Here is a 17,642-nt window from a genome sequence, read left to right as displayed (position 1 = left end):
TTGGTTCTCCCAGCATGCAGCTGGAGATCTGAGAACGGGCAGACTGCCTCCTCAAGTGGGTCCCTGACCCCTGACCCCTGAGCAGCCTAACTGGGAGGCACCCCCCAGTAGGGGCAGACTGACACTTCACACGGCCGGGTACTCCTCTGAGACAAAACTTCCAGAGGAACGATCAGACAGCAGCACTCACGGTTCACAAAAAACCGCTGTTATACAAACACCGCTGCTGATACCCAGGCAAACAGGGTCTGGAGTGGACCTCTAGCAAACTCCAACAGACCTGCAGCTGAGGGTCCTGTCTGTTAGAAGGAAAACTAACAAACGGAAAGGACATCCACACCAAAAACCCATCTGTACATCACCATCATCAAAGACCAAAAGTAGATAAAACCACAAAGATGGGGAAAAAACAGAGCAGAAAAACTGGAAATTCTAAAAAGCAGAGCACCTCTCCTCCTCCAAAGGAACGCAGTTCCTCACCAGCAATGGAACAAAGCTGGACGCAGAATGACTTTTATGAGTTGAGAGAAGAAGGCTTCAGATGATCAAACTACTCCGAGCTACAGGAGGAAATTCAAACCAAAGGCAAAGAAGTTAAAAACTTTGAAAAAAATTTAGACGAATGTATAACTAGAATAACCAATACAGAGAAGTGCTTAAAGGAGCTGATGGAGCTGAAAGCCAAGGCTTGAGAACTACCTGAAGAATGCAGAAGCCTCAGGAGCCGATGCGATCAACTGGAAGAAAGGGTATCAGTGATGGAAGATGAAATGAATGAAATGAAGCGAGAAGGGAAGTTTAGAGAAAAAAGAATAAAAAGAAATGAACAAAGCCTCCAAGAAATATGGGACTATGTGAAAAGACCAAATCTACGTCTGACTGGTGTACCTGAAAGTGACGGGGAGAATGGAACCAAGTTGGAAAACACTCTGCAGGATATTATCCAGCAGAACTTCCCCAATCTAGCAAAGCAGGCCAACATTCAGATTCAGGAAATACAGAGAACGCCACAAAGATACTCCTCAAGAAGAGCAACTCCAAGACACATAATTGTCAGATTCACCAAAGTTGAAATGAAGGAAAAAATGTTAAGGGCAGCCAGAGAGAAAGGTTGGGTTACCCACAAAGGGAAGCCCATCAGACTAACAGCAGATCTCTCAGCAGAAACTCTACAAGCCAGAAGACAGTGGGGGCCAATATTCAACATTCTTAAAGAAAAGAATTTTCAACCCAGAATTTCATATCCAGCCAAACTAAGCTTCATAAGTGAAGGAGAAATGAAATACTTTACAGACAAGCAAATGCTGAGAGATTTTGTCACCACCAGGCCTGCCCTAAAAGAGGTCCTGAAGGAAGCACTAAACATGGAAAGGAACAACTGGTACCAGCCACTGCAAAAACATGCCAAATTGTAAAGACCATCGAGACTAGGAAGAAACTGCATCAACTAACGAGCAAAATAACCAGCTAACATCATAACGACAGGATCAAATTCACACATAACAATATTAACTTTAAATGTAAATGGACTAAATGCTCCAATTAAAAGACACAGACTGGCAGATTGGATAAAGAGTCAAGACCCATCAGTGTGCTGTATTCAGGCAACCCATCTCACGTGCAGAGACACACATAGGCTCAAAATAAAAGGATGGAGGAAGATCTACCAAGCAAATGGAAAACGAAAAAAGGCAGGGGTTGCAATCCTAGTCTCTGATAAAACAGACTTTAAACCAACAAAGATCAAAAGAGACAAAGAAGGCCATTACATAATGGTAAAGGGATCAATTCAACAAGAAGAGCTAACTATCCTAAATATATATGCACCCAATACAGGAGCACCCAGATTCATAAAGCAAGTCCTTAGAGACTTACAAAGAGACTTAGACTCCCACACATTAATAATGGGAGACTTTAACACCCCACTGTCAACATTAGACAGATCAACGAGACAGAAAGTTAACAAGGATACCCAGGAATTGAACTCAGCTCTGCACCAAGCAGACCTAATAGACATCTACAGAACTCTCCACCCCAAATCAACAGAATATACATTTTTTTCAGCACCACACCACACTATTCCAAAATTGACCACATAGTTGGAAGTAAAGCTCTCCTCAGCAAATGTAAAAGAGCAGAAATTATAACAAACTATCTCTCAGACCACAGTGCAATCGAACTAGAACTCAGGATTAAGAAACTCACTCAAAACCACTCAACTACATGGAAACTGAACAACCTGCTCCTGAATGACTACTGGGTACATAACGAAATGAAGGCAGAAATAAAGATGTTCTTTGAAACCAACGAGAACAAAGACACAACATACCAGAATCTCTGGGACACATTCAAAGCAGTGTGTAAGAGGGAAATTTGTAGCACTAAATGCCCACAAGAGAAAGCAGGAAAGATCCAAAATTGACACCCTAACATCACAATTAAAAGAACTAGAAAAGCAAGAGCAAACACATTCAAAAGCTAGCAGAAGGCAAGAAATAACTAAAATCAGAGCAGAACTGAAGGAAATAGACACAAAAAACCCTTCAAAAAATCAATGAATCCAGGAGCTGGTTTTTTGAAAGGATCAACAAAATTGATAGACTGCTAGCAAGACTAATAAAGAAAAAAAGAGAGAAGAATCAAATAGACGCAATAAAAAATGATAAAGGGGATATCACCACCAATCCCACAGAAATACAAACTACCATCAGAGATTACTACAAACACCTCTATGCAAATAAACTAGAAAATCTAGAAGAAATGGATAAATTCCTTGACACATACACTCTCCCAAGAGTAAACCAGGAAGAAGCTCTGAATAGGCCACTAACAGGAGCTGAAATTGTGGCAATAATCAATAGCTTACCAACCAAAAAGAGTCCAGGACCAGATGGATTCACAGCCGAATTCTACCAGAGATACAAGGAGGAACTGGTACCATTCCTTCTGAAACTATTCCAATCAATAGAAAAAGAGGGAATCCTCCCTAACTCATTTTATGAGGCCAGCATCGTCCTGATACCAAAGCCGGGCAGAGACACAACCAAAAAAGAGAATTTTAGACCAATATCCTTGATGAACATTGATGCAAAAATCCTCAATAAAATACTGGCAAACCGAATCCAGCAGCACATCAAAAAGCTTATCCACCATGATTAAGTGGGCTTCATCCCTGGGATGCAAGGCTGGTTCAATATACGCAAATCACTAAATGTAATCCAGCATATAAACAGAACCAAAGACAAAAACCACATGACTATCTCAATAGATGCAGAAAAGGCCTTTGACAAAATTCAACAACACTTCATGCTAAAAACTCTCAATAAATTAGGTATTGATGGGACGTATCTCAAAATAATAAGAGCTATCTATGACAAACCCACAGCCAATATCATACTGAATGGGCAAAAACTAGAAGCATTCCCTCTGAAAACTGGCACAAGACAGGGATGCCCTCTCTCACCACTCCTATTCAACATAGTGTTGGAAGTTCTGGCCAGGGCAATTAGGCAGGAGAAGAAAATAAAGGGTATTCAATTAGGAAAAGAGGAAGTCAAATTGTCCCTGTTTGCAGATGAAATGATTGTATATCTAGAAAACCCCATTGTCTCAGCCCAAAATCTCCTTAAGCTGATAAGCAACTTCAGCAAAGTCTCAGGATACAAAATCAATGTACAAAAATCACAAGCATTCTTATACACCAATAACAGACAAACAGAGAGCCAAATCATGAGTGAACTCCCATTCACAATTGCTTCAAAGAGAATAAAATACCTAGGAATCCATCTTACAAGGGACGTGAAGGACCTCTTCAAGGAGAACTACAAACCACTGCTCAAGGAAATAAAAGAGGACACAAACAAATGGAAGAACATTCCATGCTCATGGGTAGGAAGAATCAATATCGTGAAAATGGCCATACTGCCCAAGGTAATTTATAGATTCAATGCCATCCCCATCAAGCTACCAATGACTTTCTTCACAGAATTGGAAAAAACTACTTTAAAGTTCATACGGAACCAAAAAAGAGCCTGCATCACCAAGTCAATCCTAAGCCAAAAGAACAAAGCTGGAGGCATCACGCTACCTGACTTCAAACTATACTACAAGGCTATAGTAACCAAAACAGCATGGTACTGGTACCAAAACAGAGATATAGACCAATGCAACAGAACAGAGCCCTCAGAAATAACACCGCATATCTACAACTATCTGATCTTTGACAAACCTGAGAGAAACAAGTAATGGGAAAAGGATTCCCTATTTAATAAATGGCGCTGGGAAAACTGGCTAGCCATATGTAGAAAGCTGAAACTGGATCCCTTCCTTACACCTTATACAAAAATCAATTCAAAATGGATTAAAGACTTAAACGTTAGACCTAAAATCATAAAAACCCTAGAAGAAAACCTAGGCATTACCATTCAGGACATAGGCATGGGCAAGGACTTCATGTCTAAAACACCAAAAGCAATGGCAACAAAAGCCAAAATTGACAAATGGGATCTAATTAAACTAAAGAGCTTCTGCACAACAAAAGAAACTATCATCAGAGTGAACAGGCAACCCACAAAACGGGAGAAAATTTTCGCAACCTACTCATCTGACAAAGGGCTGATATCCAGAATCTACAATGAACTCCAACAAATTTACAAGAAAAAAACAAACAACCCCATCAAAAAGTGGGCAAAGGACATGAACAGACACTTCTCAAAAGAAGACATTTATGCAGCCAAAAAACACGTGAAAAAATGCTCACCATCACTGGCCATCAGAGAAATGCAAATCAAAACCACAATGAGATATCATCTCACACCAGTTAGAATGGCAATCATTAAAAAGTCAAGAAACAACAGGTGCTGGAGAGGATGTGGAGAAATAGGAACACTTTTACACTGTTGGTGGGACTGTAAACTAGTTCAACCATTGTGGAAGTCAGTGTGGCAATTCCTCAGGGATCTAGAACTACAAATACCATTTGACCCAGCCATCCCATTACTGGGTATATACCCAAAGGACTATAAATCATGCTGCTATAAAGACACATGCACACTCATGTTTATTGCGGCATTATTCACAATAGCAAAGACTTGGAACCAACCCAAATGTCCAACAATGATAGACTGGATTAAGAAAATGTGGCACATATACACTATGGAATACTATGTAGCCACAAAAAATGATGAGTTCATGTCCTTTGTAGGGACATGGATGAAATTGGAAATCATCATTCTCAGTAAACTATTGCAAGAACAAAAAACCAAACACTGCATATTCTCACTCATAGGTGGGAATTGAACAATAAGAACATATGGACACAGGAAGGGGAATATCACACTCTGGGGACTGTTGTGGGGTGGGGGGAGGGGGGAGGGATAGCATTGGGAGATATACCTAATGCTAGATGACGAGTTAGTGGGTACAGTGCACCAGCATGGCACATGTATACATATGTAACTAACCTGCACATTGTGTACATGTACCCTAAAACTTAAAGTATAATAATAAAAAAAAAATTACCAAGTCAAGAAAAATTACCAATGAAGAATAACAAGTCTATTGACAGCAGATTTCTTAATAGCAACAAGAGATGCTAGAAAATAATTAAATTATAGCTTTAAAATACAGATAGAAAGTAATTATCAATCTAACATCTCTATAAAGTATCACTTAAGAGTAATGGCAAGAGTGCAGTGGCTCACGCCTGTAATCCCAGCACTTTGGGAGGCAGAGGCGGGCAGATCACCTGAGGTCAGGAGTTCAACACCAGCCTGGCCAACATGGTGAAACCCCATGTCTACCAAAAATACAAAAATTAGCTAGGTGTGGTGGCACACACCTGTAATCCCAGCTACTCAGGAGGCTGAGGCAGGAGAATCGCTTGAACCCAGGAGGTGGAGATTGCAGTGAGCCAAGATCATGCCACTGCACTCCAGCCTGGGCGACAGAGCAAGACTCTATCTCAAAAAAATAAAAAAGAAATATGTTGAGAGTAAATTCTGGCTGGGCATGGTGGCTCATACCTGTAATCCCAGCACTTTGGGAGGCTAAGGCAGGCAGATTACCTGAGGTCGGGAGTTCAAGACCATCCTGGCTAACATGGTGAAACCCTGTATCTACTAAAAATAAAAAAATTAGCCAGATGTGGTGGCAGGTGCCTATAATCCCAACTACTCGGGAGGCTGAGGCAAAAGAATCACTTGAGCCTGCGAGGCGGAGGTTGCAGTGAGCCAAGATCACGCCACTGCACTCCAGCCTGGGTGACAGAGTGAGACTCTGTCTTTAAAAAAAAAAAAAAAAAAAAAGAGTAAAGGCAAAATAAAGATATTTTCATATACGTAAAACCTAAAAAGATTATAACCCATAGGCCTGTCCACTGAATGGACTAAAGAATAAATTTCAGCAAGATGAAAAGAGAAAGAATAAGTGAGACACAAGTAATAAAGGCAGGAGGAAGACGTAAAGAAAGGGGCAGAAGAAGAGGTAAAATTGTTTTAAAAATATAATTAATCACTAAAAAAACTTTAGAAACTAAATTTATCTCCTCAAAAACTAGTGAAATAAGATTAAAAATAAAATAAATGTTTTAAGTAAAAAAAAGATGTTTCTTTGTCTTAAAAAAAGGAACAAAATTTATCAGTAAAAACAAAAGGTGGTGCATCATGATTTATATTGACACATTTATTCTTTTGTATTTATCAAATTAAAATTTTACAAATGAAGAGAATAAACACAGAACTAAGGTTCTAAACAACTACTACAAGAAAGATGGGAGGGAGAATGTCAGAGCAAAACCAAAGCATGCCGCGGCACTTTTCTTTCATGGGAGGGGGAAAAAATTAGTAACTTCAAGTTTATCAGGAAGAATATATGGTCAAAATGTATGATAAGAATTCAAGGGTAATTGCTAATGAATGAAAATATGACCTAAAGCTTCTAAATCAGTAGAGAAAACAGTAAATTGGGTGGGAGGGGAATATAAACTTTATTAATCTAGCAGAAAGCAAGAAAGAAGTAAAAGGAAATGAAAACAAGCTACACTAAAGAAAGAAAACAAAAATAAAAATGCATTCAAATAAATTTGTCAAATACAAAGTCATTAAACTTGCAAATGAAAATAGACTATCAGCCAGGCACGGTGGCTCACGTCTGTAATCTCAGCACTTTGGGAGGCCAACAAAGGTAGATTGCTTAAGCTCAGGAGTTTGAGATTAGCCTGGGCAACACGGCGAAACCCTGTCTCTAGAAAAATCCAAAAAATTAGCTGGGTGTGGTGGCACGTGCCTGTGTTCCCAGCTACTTGGGAGTCTGAGGTGGGAGGATCACCTGAGCCCAGGAGGTTGAAGCTGCAGTGAGTCATGATCATACCACTGCACTCCAGCCTGGGCAACAGAGCAAGACCCTCTCTCAAAAAAAAAATAAATAAAATAGACTATCAGATTAGATTGTTACAATCAACCTTAAAAATAAATGAAATAGACTGTCAGATTAGATTGTTTCAAATCAACCTTCTGCTGCTCATAAGAGACACAACTAAAACAAAATGACCAGGAAATCTGAATTAAAAAGATATGGAAAAAGAGACATCAGGCATTTCAAATATTAAACAAAAGATTGCTGGTGTCAGGATAGTCATACCTGGCAAATAAAATTTAAGAGAAAATGATGTTGCTCAGAGAAGCAACATCAGAATGACATCTGATCTGGTGATCACATGGTGGATGACCCCTATTCTAGATCCTGGGCTCCTATCATGGGGAATGAGAACCATACCTCGAGAGGGTAAGTTTCACAAAGACATGGGATAGTCTGTGGCCTTCACCACCACACTAGCACTACATATAGCCATGCTGCATGGCCAAGTGCCTGGCACATACCAGGAGTTCAGTAATACTGAATTAATCACATCTCTGAACTCTCACTGCTTGAGAGAAACCCCAGTATTTTGTGTACCCTCAGAGGTAAACATAGTGCAGAAATGCTGGTCAAGGACTGCCTGTGTCACTTCCTCAAGTTCTGGATGGCAGTTAACACCCCTCCATCTTCCCTCCTCCATCCCTGACAATATGTTCCCAGTCCTCTCTATTTTGTGGGTGCAATTATGTAGAATAAGATTAGAAAACTCCATTGAAAAATATCTAAGGTTGAGGGTCTTGAAGCATAACACAGGAACTGTACTTCCAGGGTTCATGTTCATTCCTGGGATAAGTAAAAAGGGAAGACAGAGAGAGAGAGAAAAAAAAAAAATTCCAACAACACAGGCTTTTTGAGACAGATAATAATCACTTCATTTTCCATAGGGGGAAAAAAGTCAGAGTTGTCAGTTATTTTCAGAAATAATTTTATATTCAATTCCAAAACTGAGAAAATAATATAAATGCATTCAACTCTGCCAATAAGCTCTACCTTACTGACAGGCAGCTTTGAATGAATTTTGATGGGAGGTGGCTTTTCTGAAATTACTAAATTAAGATCAATAATTGTACCTTCATATTTCTTAGGCAAAGCCTTCTCTTTGCTATTAATACGACGTTTTTCACTCCAAAACAGCAGGGAAAGAAGCAAAGGAAATAAAAATGCATGCTCTCTAGTCAGTCCTAGTCCACCACCTTCCTTAGAATCATCTTGAGAGGTTAAGATAATCTCCAGCTGTGACTGAAGAAGAGTGACTCGCACAGGATTCCAGCCAGCGATGGTGGAGAGACCATAATCTGAATTTTTATCTGTCCTTTTCTTCAAGGAATACCTTAATGCTTAGCAAGGGAGACTTTTTAAGTGAAGCTAAATAAATTGCTGTGCATGTGTAAGAGTGTTAGAAACAAAGAAATAGATTCACAAAAGGAAAAGTTAGATCAATAACAGGCAAATAAAAATTCCTATCTGCACATCAGAATCCATTTCCTGCCATAATTTAGCTCTGATATTTAATTGTCTATAGCCCATAAAAGTGGGCCAGTTGTTTCTGCTTCCGGCCTTTATTCATTTCCCCTAACAGGGTTGGAGGTGCGACTGAATATACAATAGTTGTTTTGAAATGTAAGTTTGCCAGGGAAAAAAATAGAGGTAAGAATAGAGAGGAAGCTGAGAAACAGCTATTCCATTTGTTTGCATATTTAGGATTTTTTTCTAATTGACAGGGATGGAGGGAAGCAAACTTGGATTTTTTGTTCTTTTGTATTGTAAGATGTATATCTAAAAGGTTTTAAAACATATAGCTAAGGACTACTGAAAAGTGAATCCCATGAAGCCACCACCAAGAGCAGGAAATGGAACCCTGCAGGAGCCTTTCAAACCTTCAGGGAGCATAATTCCTCCCTCCCCTCTAAGAAGAAACACCATCCTGTTTTTTGTCACAATGACTTCCTTGCATTTCTTTATGGTTCTTCTAATTGCTTAAACACCCCCAAAGAAATGGAGTTTGTTTTTGCTTGTTTTTGAATGTCACACATAGTACTACAGTGAATGTCTTTGTTGTGTCTAGTTTTCTTTTTTCTTTTTTTTTTTTGTATTTCAAAATAAAAACTGTATTTTTGCTTTTCTTTTTTCTTTTTCAATTTTTGTTTTTGTACAAGATTCAATAGTTATCACATATTAACTTATACACAATGGGATCAACCTCCTCCTCCATGTCGCTTCAAGTCCACATGTTCTGGCTATAGTCCCCAACATTATTTTCTGAGAAATATATTACCACAGTTTGATTTAAATATAGATACAGTATATAATACTTGTCTCTGGGAAAAATCAAATTTTAATATGCAAACGTTTATATAATACAGAAATGGAAAAAACTACAGTAGGCACACAACCTAATTATGGCTTGTGGATGATGATTTCTACATACTCTCCTACTGTAAATGAATAGTTAAAAGTCTTAAGAAGATTTTATTTATATGTGCACTTGTGTCCACCTTATCCCATATACTATACATGTCTATTGACAATCTGGGAATTTAAAGGTGCAGCCCTCAAGAGATTGTTAAATCACCAAAAAAAAAGGAAACAATTAGGCTCTATTGGACAAGAAAAACACTCACAAAATTTCCAATTTTAAATTTCATATCAGTAGGAAAGTATTAAAAATAATTTTCTGTATATACATATGGGTATATGTATATATTGAATTACACATATGTCCCACATTATCAATACAATTCAAATGGAGACATTTTGGTGAGTTTTTTCATTAAATGATCACTATGTCAAAATTTAAAAATATTTTATTACATCATTAAAATAATTCACTTGCCATTTCAACAGCTTACACTGTTTTTTAAATTTTTTTAACTCTTCATAACTAAACTCCCTGATCCCTAGTGTTAAATCCCCTATTTAAATTAAAACTTGGTGCTCTTTGTTACTCAGAAACTGATAGATAAAATCACATTTACTTCAAAATTCTATCAATCAAATACATTGTTACCTGATTTATCAGAGAATGTTGTGTCTAGTTTTCACCCAATCCATTTGTTAAATTTAGCCACGCCATTGCACATAGATGTAGTTCATTTATTTTCATCGCAAAACTGTATTCCGTTGTATGAAAATAACGTAATTTTCATCCTCTATTCAACTGGTGATGGACATTTGGATGGTTTTCCATTTGGGGTTATTTCAAACAAAGCTGAACATTCTTGAACATGTGTCCTGGTACACATGTGGAGGAGAGTCTTTTGGACAGATGTTCAAGAACGTTCAGCCTGGGAGTGGAATTGGTGAGTCACGGGGTGTTTGCTTCTTTAATTTTGCTAGTTACTGCCAAACTGTTTTCCAAGGTGCATACATCAATTATCATCTCACCAGCTGTGTATGAGAGCTCCAATGTCTGAATGCCTGGGAAATTGGCAAACAGCTTTTTCTTGTTTAAATTAAAAGGCATGTAGTAGATCATGAAGAGAGGAAATACAGAGGATGCTTGTGCTTAGGCATACTGCAAAGCATATGGACTTTAAACCATACATGATTGAATCCTCCCTTAGTATTAACTATGCAGCTTTACCTTGTTTGCTTACCCTCCTCAGTTTTCCTTTATGTAAAACAGGAATACCTATTTCAAGGCTATTTGAAGGATTATATAAAATATATTTACAGTGCCCAACCTAGTAAGTGACACAAAGCAGGCATGCAATAATCGTTAGCTGTCAATATCATTCTCTTTCTTACTTATTTCCAAAACCAGAGCTGAAGAATCAAGGTTCCAGTTTCTCTGAACAAGGTATGAGGGCAGAGAACTACACCCTGTAGATTTTTTTTTCTGGTTTTACATATCTGTTTATTTTGTGGTACCAGAGCTGAGAAATGCATCTTGAATAAATAAGATCAGAGAAACACAAACCTTCCTTTAGGTCCTTTAGAACTCTAAATCCAAATATCAAATCATGCACAGCAAAAGGTATTGCAAATCTCTCACAAAGGATTTAAAAAAGAATGACCAGAAAGTAACTTAAAACAACTATTTTCAAGCAAAGCTAAAGTGGGACAAGTAAATATTCCAACAGATTTAAATTTGACAAATTTCACTCACTCACTATGATCAAGAGGAATAAGTTCCCACCTCATTCAGAAGCAAGTGTGCTATCGAGAATGTTCTAAATATTCCCTTAGAGTCATTCATTCATATCAGGCTTACTATAACAATTGACAACTGACTCTTGATTATTTAAGACCCATTTAAAGAGTTACTCACCTCCTTTCATTCTGAGTTATTGTGCCGTTTTCTAGCTTTTTAACTGTGGTCGCTAGTACTTTATTGGCATCATTAGCAAAGTCTAAGTCTCGAACTTCAGACAGTGGAACAGACACGATTGCGAACGCTTCTTTATCTTCTTTGGTTTGGCAGGTTCCAATCTGAAATGTTTTTCCATTAAGCTTAGTTTTATAAACAACTATACAATATTCTTTGAAGACTAACACATCTAGTACTGTTTAAGAAACATAAGACAAGAATAGATCATCCGAACACAGTAACTCCCACATGCATCATCCACTATGAAAGGCTGCAGGGACACAGAGATTTCCTGTGCCCACTTCCTACCCTGTTCCCAAAGCCCCACCGGAAACTTCTCCCTTTCACACTTGCCCTCTGCTTCAGTTTCGACAGAGTAGAGAAAAGGCACTCCCGGATTCTACTCCTCCATCCATATGCTGCTACCATTCTTTCTGGTGTCTCTGTAGCATCCTCCTGAATCACAGCTTTGCTGCCTCCAACCCATTTAGATCAGCTACCTAAGCAACTGGCAGACATGCATGCTTGATGAAATTAATTGCAATGATCTGTAATATTGGTGAAGATGGAGTATAAGGAACATGTCACACAGCATTCCTATCCTAATCCTATTCTCATGGCATTTGGCTGAAAATTAAACCATCTTCAGTGACATTTACCTTTAACATAACAGGCCTCTCTTCATCTGTGTCTATGGGGATACTAGTACTGGTTACCCATGTGTTGGTGCATAAATGCCTTAACCGAACATATGAGTTCCTAAAAGCAAAACAATATAAAAAAACAAATTATAAAAAATTAGCACATTTACATATTGACATCTTTAACAGTTTCATATATTATATGAACATAAATACATATTAACTAGTAATTGACTCAAGATCCCTCTGCTTTAAGGGGAAATTCAGAATTATAGACTATTTCAAAGCATGCAGCATTTTTACCTAGGTAGTAGTTCTCAAAGTGTGGTCCCTAGACCAGTGGCATCAGCATTGCCTGGGAGCTTGTTAGAAATACAAATTCTGAAACTTCATCCCCATCGACTGAATCAGAAACTTTGGGGGTGTGGCCCAACAATGAGTGGTTTAATAGGTTCTCCAGGCAGTTCTGATGCATGCTAAACTAAGAACGTTGATCAAATAGCCAACTCAGCTAACACTGCTGGCAGACAGTAGTGTAGTTTGTGTAGTTTAATTGTCTGCATGTGAAAGTATTAATGTACAATCAATCCTCATTATTTGTGGCTTCTGTACTTGTGAATTCTCCTGTTCAGTAAAATTTATCTGTAGCCTCCAAATCAATATTCAAGGAGCTTTTGTGGTCATTCCAGAACATACATAGAGTGGCAAAAATTTAAGTGGCCCAGTAGGCACATTTCCAAGCTGAAGTGGAACAAGGTGATGCTCTGCCTTCTTGTCTCAGCTCTCATGCTATAAACAAGTGTCCTTTTTGTGGCCCACTTAGTGCCATGTTTTTCATATTTCACAATAAGATGGCCCCCACATGAGGTGTAGAAGTGCCATCTAGTGTTCCTAAAGCACAAGAAGGCTGTGATGTGCCTTACAAAGAAAATACTTGTGCTAGATGAGCTTCGTTCATGCATGAGTTATAGTGCTGTTGACCACAAGTTCAATGTTAATGAATCAGCAACGTATATTAAATAAGGTGTATTTAAACAGAAGCACACATAGAACAAGGCTATGTATTCGTCAACAAAAATGTTGCGACCAGAAGCTCACAGGAACCTAACTCTATATTTCCCCTAGGAACAATGGTTCAGTATTTGCTAATTCCATGTACCATGAATTTTAAAGATTGACTAGATATGAACTGTGAGAGAATGCCTAAGAAAGGACACCTAGAACTTCATCCTACTCAAGTATTACCATTTTTAGTAAATCCTTTATAATCTTTTGTTATTTCTTTAACAAATATGTGTATAGTGTCTATTAAAAGAAAAGCACAGTAAGTACTCTGCCTTCAAGTTGCTTACAGATCAGTGTAAAGATAAGGCATAAATACGTCTTAAAACATAAGGTAAAAAGCATTAGGGCCAAGAAAAGAAAACCAAATAAAATGCCAAGGGACTCAGGCAAAGAGATTCATTCAACAACCTGGTTCTGCTCCTTTATAAAAGTAGATAAAATACAAACTGAGCTTCAAATATCTAAAATAGCAGTTCTCCAATCTTTGTTCAAATAACTAGAAATTCTGAAATGCCTCTGTTTTATCACTTGGCATCTTCTGCATTGAATTACACAGGAGATGTAATTTGTATTCAGTTGTCATCAGGTCCCCTGGTGATTTAGTACAGAATAAAGTTTAAGCAGCATTGGACCATAAAGTCTGAGAAACACTGGACTCCACAGTGGAATCACTTGGGTAATAAATGCTTTAAAAAGAGTAAAGCCTGCACCCCCCCTGTAAGACTCTGATTTCATTGGTCTCAGTGTGGCCAGGGCATGGTGAGGTGTCAACAATACCCAGGTGGTTCTAATTTACAGTCAGCTTGAGAACCACTGTTCTAACTCAGTCTCTAGTTCCTGATCTGTAAGAGTTACTGCCAGTATCCAATAAGACAATATTTATTAAGAACTTGACACAGGACTTAATACATAAAAAGTGCTCAAGAGTTATATTATAATAGTAGTTATTAAGCATTAATTAATGTTGGCTTGAATACAATTAATGACAGATGAATCGATGTTAATACAAAATTCTGCACTACACTGAATAGGGCTTCCACAGTTCTGAAAAGTAATAGATTAATGATTCTATATAAAGTGAGGCTCAGTGGCCCTCATCGTGGTTCTATACACTTTCTAGTAAGACCCTTTTATCATTTCCTTAAGCAAATTCTCTTGGTTAGAGTTCAAGAAGGACTCCCTTTTTGCTGACTTAAATCTAAAATAAGTAAAGTCATAGTAAGGATTGATTAAGGTCCCAGTCCTGGGAGGAGAAAGCCAGAGACCTGGGTCAGGTAAAACCAGAGAGGATCTCTTTACAGGCTTATATTGATGGAAAAAAAAAAGAGTGAGAGATGGACTCATATAAGGTATGAAATTCAGCAACATTTCTCATGAATGAGAATAGCCATAAAACACCCTGGGAAGCTCTACCAGCAATGTTTCTCAATAGTGTTATTATAGTAACTTTTTACCCTCCCTGGAGGAAACCCACACAATGTCTGCCTTTCTGCATAGGTGCCTTCAGCTTCACCACTGCCATCTGCCAAGGCCAAGCACAATACTGCTCCATCAAGGCCAATTTAGAGCCATCCCACTAACCCTAATAATACGGGCAAGACTCCTCGATGCATCTAGAGAGTGCATCATAGCCTTATGGTTGAAAGATGGACAGTTGTAGACAAAAAAGCTTAACTAAACTAGTCAAATTCAGCCTGGGCGTGGTGGTTCATGCCTGTAATCTCGGCATTTTGAGAAGCTGAGGTGGGTGGATCCCTCGAGCCCAGGAGTTCAAGACCAGCCTGCGCAATATGGCAAAATACCATCTCTACAAAAATATACAAAAATTAGCAGAGCATGGTGGTGTATGCCTATAGTCCCAGCTACTCAGGAGACTGAGGTGGGAGGATCACCTGAGTACCAGAGGTAGAAGATGCAGTGAGCCATGATTGTGCCTCTGCACTACACCCTGGACAACAGAGTGAGATCCTGTCTCAAAAAAGATAAATAAATGAAAAGTAAAATAAAATGGTCAAATTCAAGCAAAAGAATGTAAGATATTGTCTTACCTTAAGTTCTGGCAATCTCATTTCCAATCCCACAACCCCTCCCTCATTTATGTCTAATTACTCTGGCCTTCTCACCGGTCCTTAAAAACACCCAGTAAATTTCAACATTTTTCATTTCGTGTTCCTGCTGCTTGAAATGTTCCTCCTAGGAAGAGAGGACTTGATTCCTTAATTCATTCAGATCGTTATTCAAATGTACTAACTCACAGAGGCCACAGTTGAACACTCCTACCTAATAGAACTCTGCATACCCTCCATTTTTTCTTCAAAGCACTTTTATTACCTGACCTTATATTAATATTTTATGTCTATTGTTTTGTTTACTGCCTGTCTCCCCCATTTGAATGTGAGAATATAACCAGTTTGTTCACTGTTGTCTTCCCAATGCCAAGGGCAATGCCTGGAATGTAATGGATGTTCAATAGATATTTCTTGACTGATTGACTACATAAATGAACAAATGGATGAATGAAATGGGAAATCTGACATAATAAAAATAAATGATAAATATATAAATAGAAATGCTTTTATATTATTTTTCATTTTAGTAACCAAAGGCCATACAAGTAATAAGAATAAATGATTCTTATAAATTTTTCAGAGTTTCTTTGGTCCTGCACATTTTAATTATTAATAAGAATAAAACAAACTATGTTAACCTCCTCACAGAAGAGGTACAATGTTTTACACATTTTTCTTCATTATGTTTGCTCCCTTGATATCATAAAAATATATTAATATTATTATTTTCATTCCTCACCTACTGGTATAATTATTCAAAGAAACATCTTTTAACCATAATTTTTTTTACCTTGGAACCAGGCAGTCAGCTCTCTGAAGAGTTGTGGCATCTAGTTCAAAAAGGGATGCAATGTCATTGCCATGCGGGACTGAAACCAAAGTATACATGATCTTCTCCCCTGCCTGGCGTTTTTTCTTTGAAGTTGGAGGGACTCCATCTCTCTGTTGAGGAAGTACAAGGTTATTTACTTTTATCACGTTTCTTGCTAAACTCTCCAATTAATCAGGTGATAAGGTTTAAATGTGCATGTTATTTCTTCCTTGGACTGAAGAGGTGTCTATTTCACATCATCCAGAAACACTAGCTCTAGCCTGACAGCCATTGAGGTAATTACTGTCAACAGTGATGAGTCCCACACTCCTAGGGCGGGGTGGCTTGATCTGCCCACATCATTAAGGCACTAACGGTACCAATAGTTATGGACCCTTCCCTCGTTCTCTTAAACCTGTTTACAAAGTAGTAATTTTGACCATTCCACAGTTAAAACAAACATAGAGAAGAGCCCGTGTGTTGAATCATCTAGATTTCTGAAGTTAAAGTAAGCATGGCAGTGTGCAGGAGTTCATACCTAACTCCCCAGGCATAATAATACTTGGAGAGGAGCAGAATCAACAGCAACATTCCCATTCACCACCTGCTTGCTCCCCTAGATTCAAGAACATACTATAATTGCATAAGAAATAAAATAAAAGGAGATCTCCACACACAGAAGCCTTCATAGTGATGTGAAACTTGGTCAATGCTTCCAGCACACCCTACCATTTTAAGCAGAAACCAACAAGAGATTAATGAGTATGTGTTTTTACTAGAACTTCCCCAAGTCCCAGTACCCCATGGAAGAACTGGTTGCACGAGAAACCAAAACAAGGGATGCAATATAAGCTTGGTAGTTAGTAGATAAAAATAGTGACTTACACATATTTATTAAACAGTTGAAATTTGAAAATGAGAGTGGAAGAGAGAAAGACAGACAGAAACACTGTCACTGCACTATCACAGGAAGGTGAATGAAACTGAGGGAAGGAAGGGATGCTCAAAAGGCAAATGCAAGCAGCCTATATCCATGGACAAGCGTTTCTTTAATGGCTGCTGCGACAACAAGATATTACCCCTGATCATCCCAGAACATTCACTTGGAGTCCCTACCCCCTCCCAGAGATTGTTAATATCATTTTACTTGGATCAAAAAGCCTTGCTTTTTGGCCTCTTCTGTAAATGGTGCACAAATGGTAGCACCGTTGAAATGGGAATGGGCAGAGGGAACTGCCAGTGTTCCTAAACAGGAGCAGGATTGTTATCTGCTAAAGCCCTCACAGCCTCGCAGCACCAGGTAGCTCCCGTCATCTTTGACTTCTGTGTCT

At 38.4% G+C, this 17,642-nt stretch overlaps 1 protein-coding gene across 14 annotated transcripts in view; it reads right to left on the bottom strand.

The window, feature by feature from the left end:
- Window positions 1-17,642, bottom strand: part of ITPR2 (inositol 1,4,5-trisphosphate receptor type 2) — a 499,386-nt gene that overhangs the window by 333,656 nt on the left and 148,088 nt on the right. For all 14 annotated transcript variants that reach the window (XR_010148345.1, XM_063786880.1, XM_016923764.4 and 11 more), the window contains 3 exons: window positions 16,291-16,442; window positions 12,385-12,484; window positions 11,687-11,847 (listed from right to left, as the gene is read on the bottom strand). Coding sequence is in view for 13 of the 14 variants with exons in the window: in XM_063786880.1 (XP_063642950.1) it covers window positions 11,687-11,847; window positions 12,385-12,484; window positions 16,291-16,442 (413 nt within the window). In the remaining variant the exon portion in view is untranslated. The remainder of the gene's footprint in view (window positions 1-11,686; window positions 11,848-12,384; window positions 12,485-16,290; window positions 16,443-17,642) is intronic.

Source organism: Pan troglodytes, chromosome 10 (genome assembly GCF_028858775.2).
Source record: "Pan troglodytes isolate AG18354 chromosome 10, NHGRI_mPanTro3-v2.0_pri, whole genome shotgun sequence".
Classification (NCBI taxonomy): Eukaryota; Metazoa; Chordata; class Mammalia; order Primates; family Hominidae; genus Pan; species Pan troglodytes.
The sequence above is the reverse complement of the archived record's forward strand: the minus strand, read 5'-3'. Positions and strand labels throughout refer to the sequence as shown.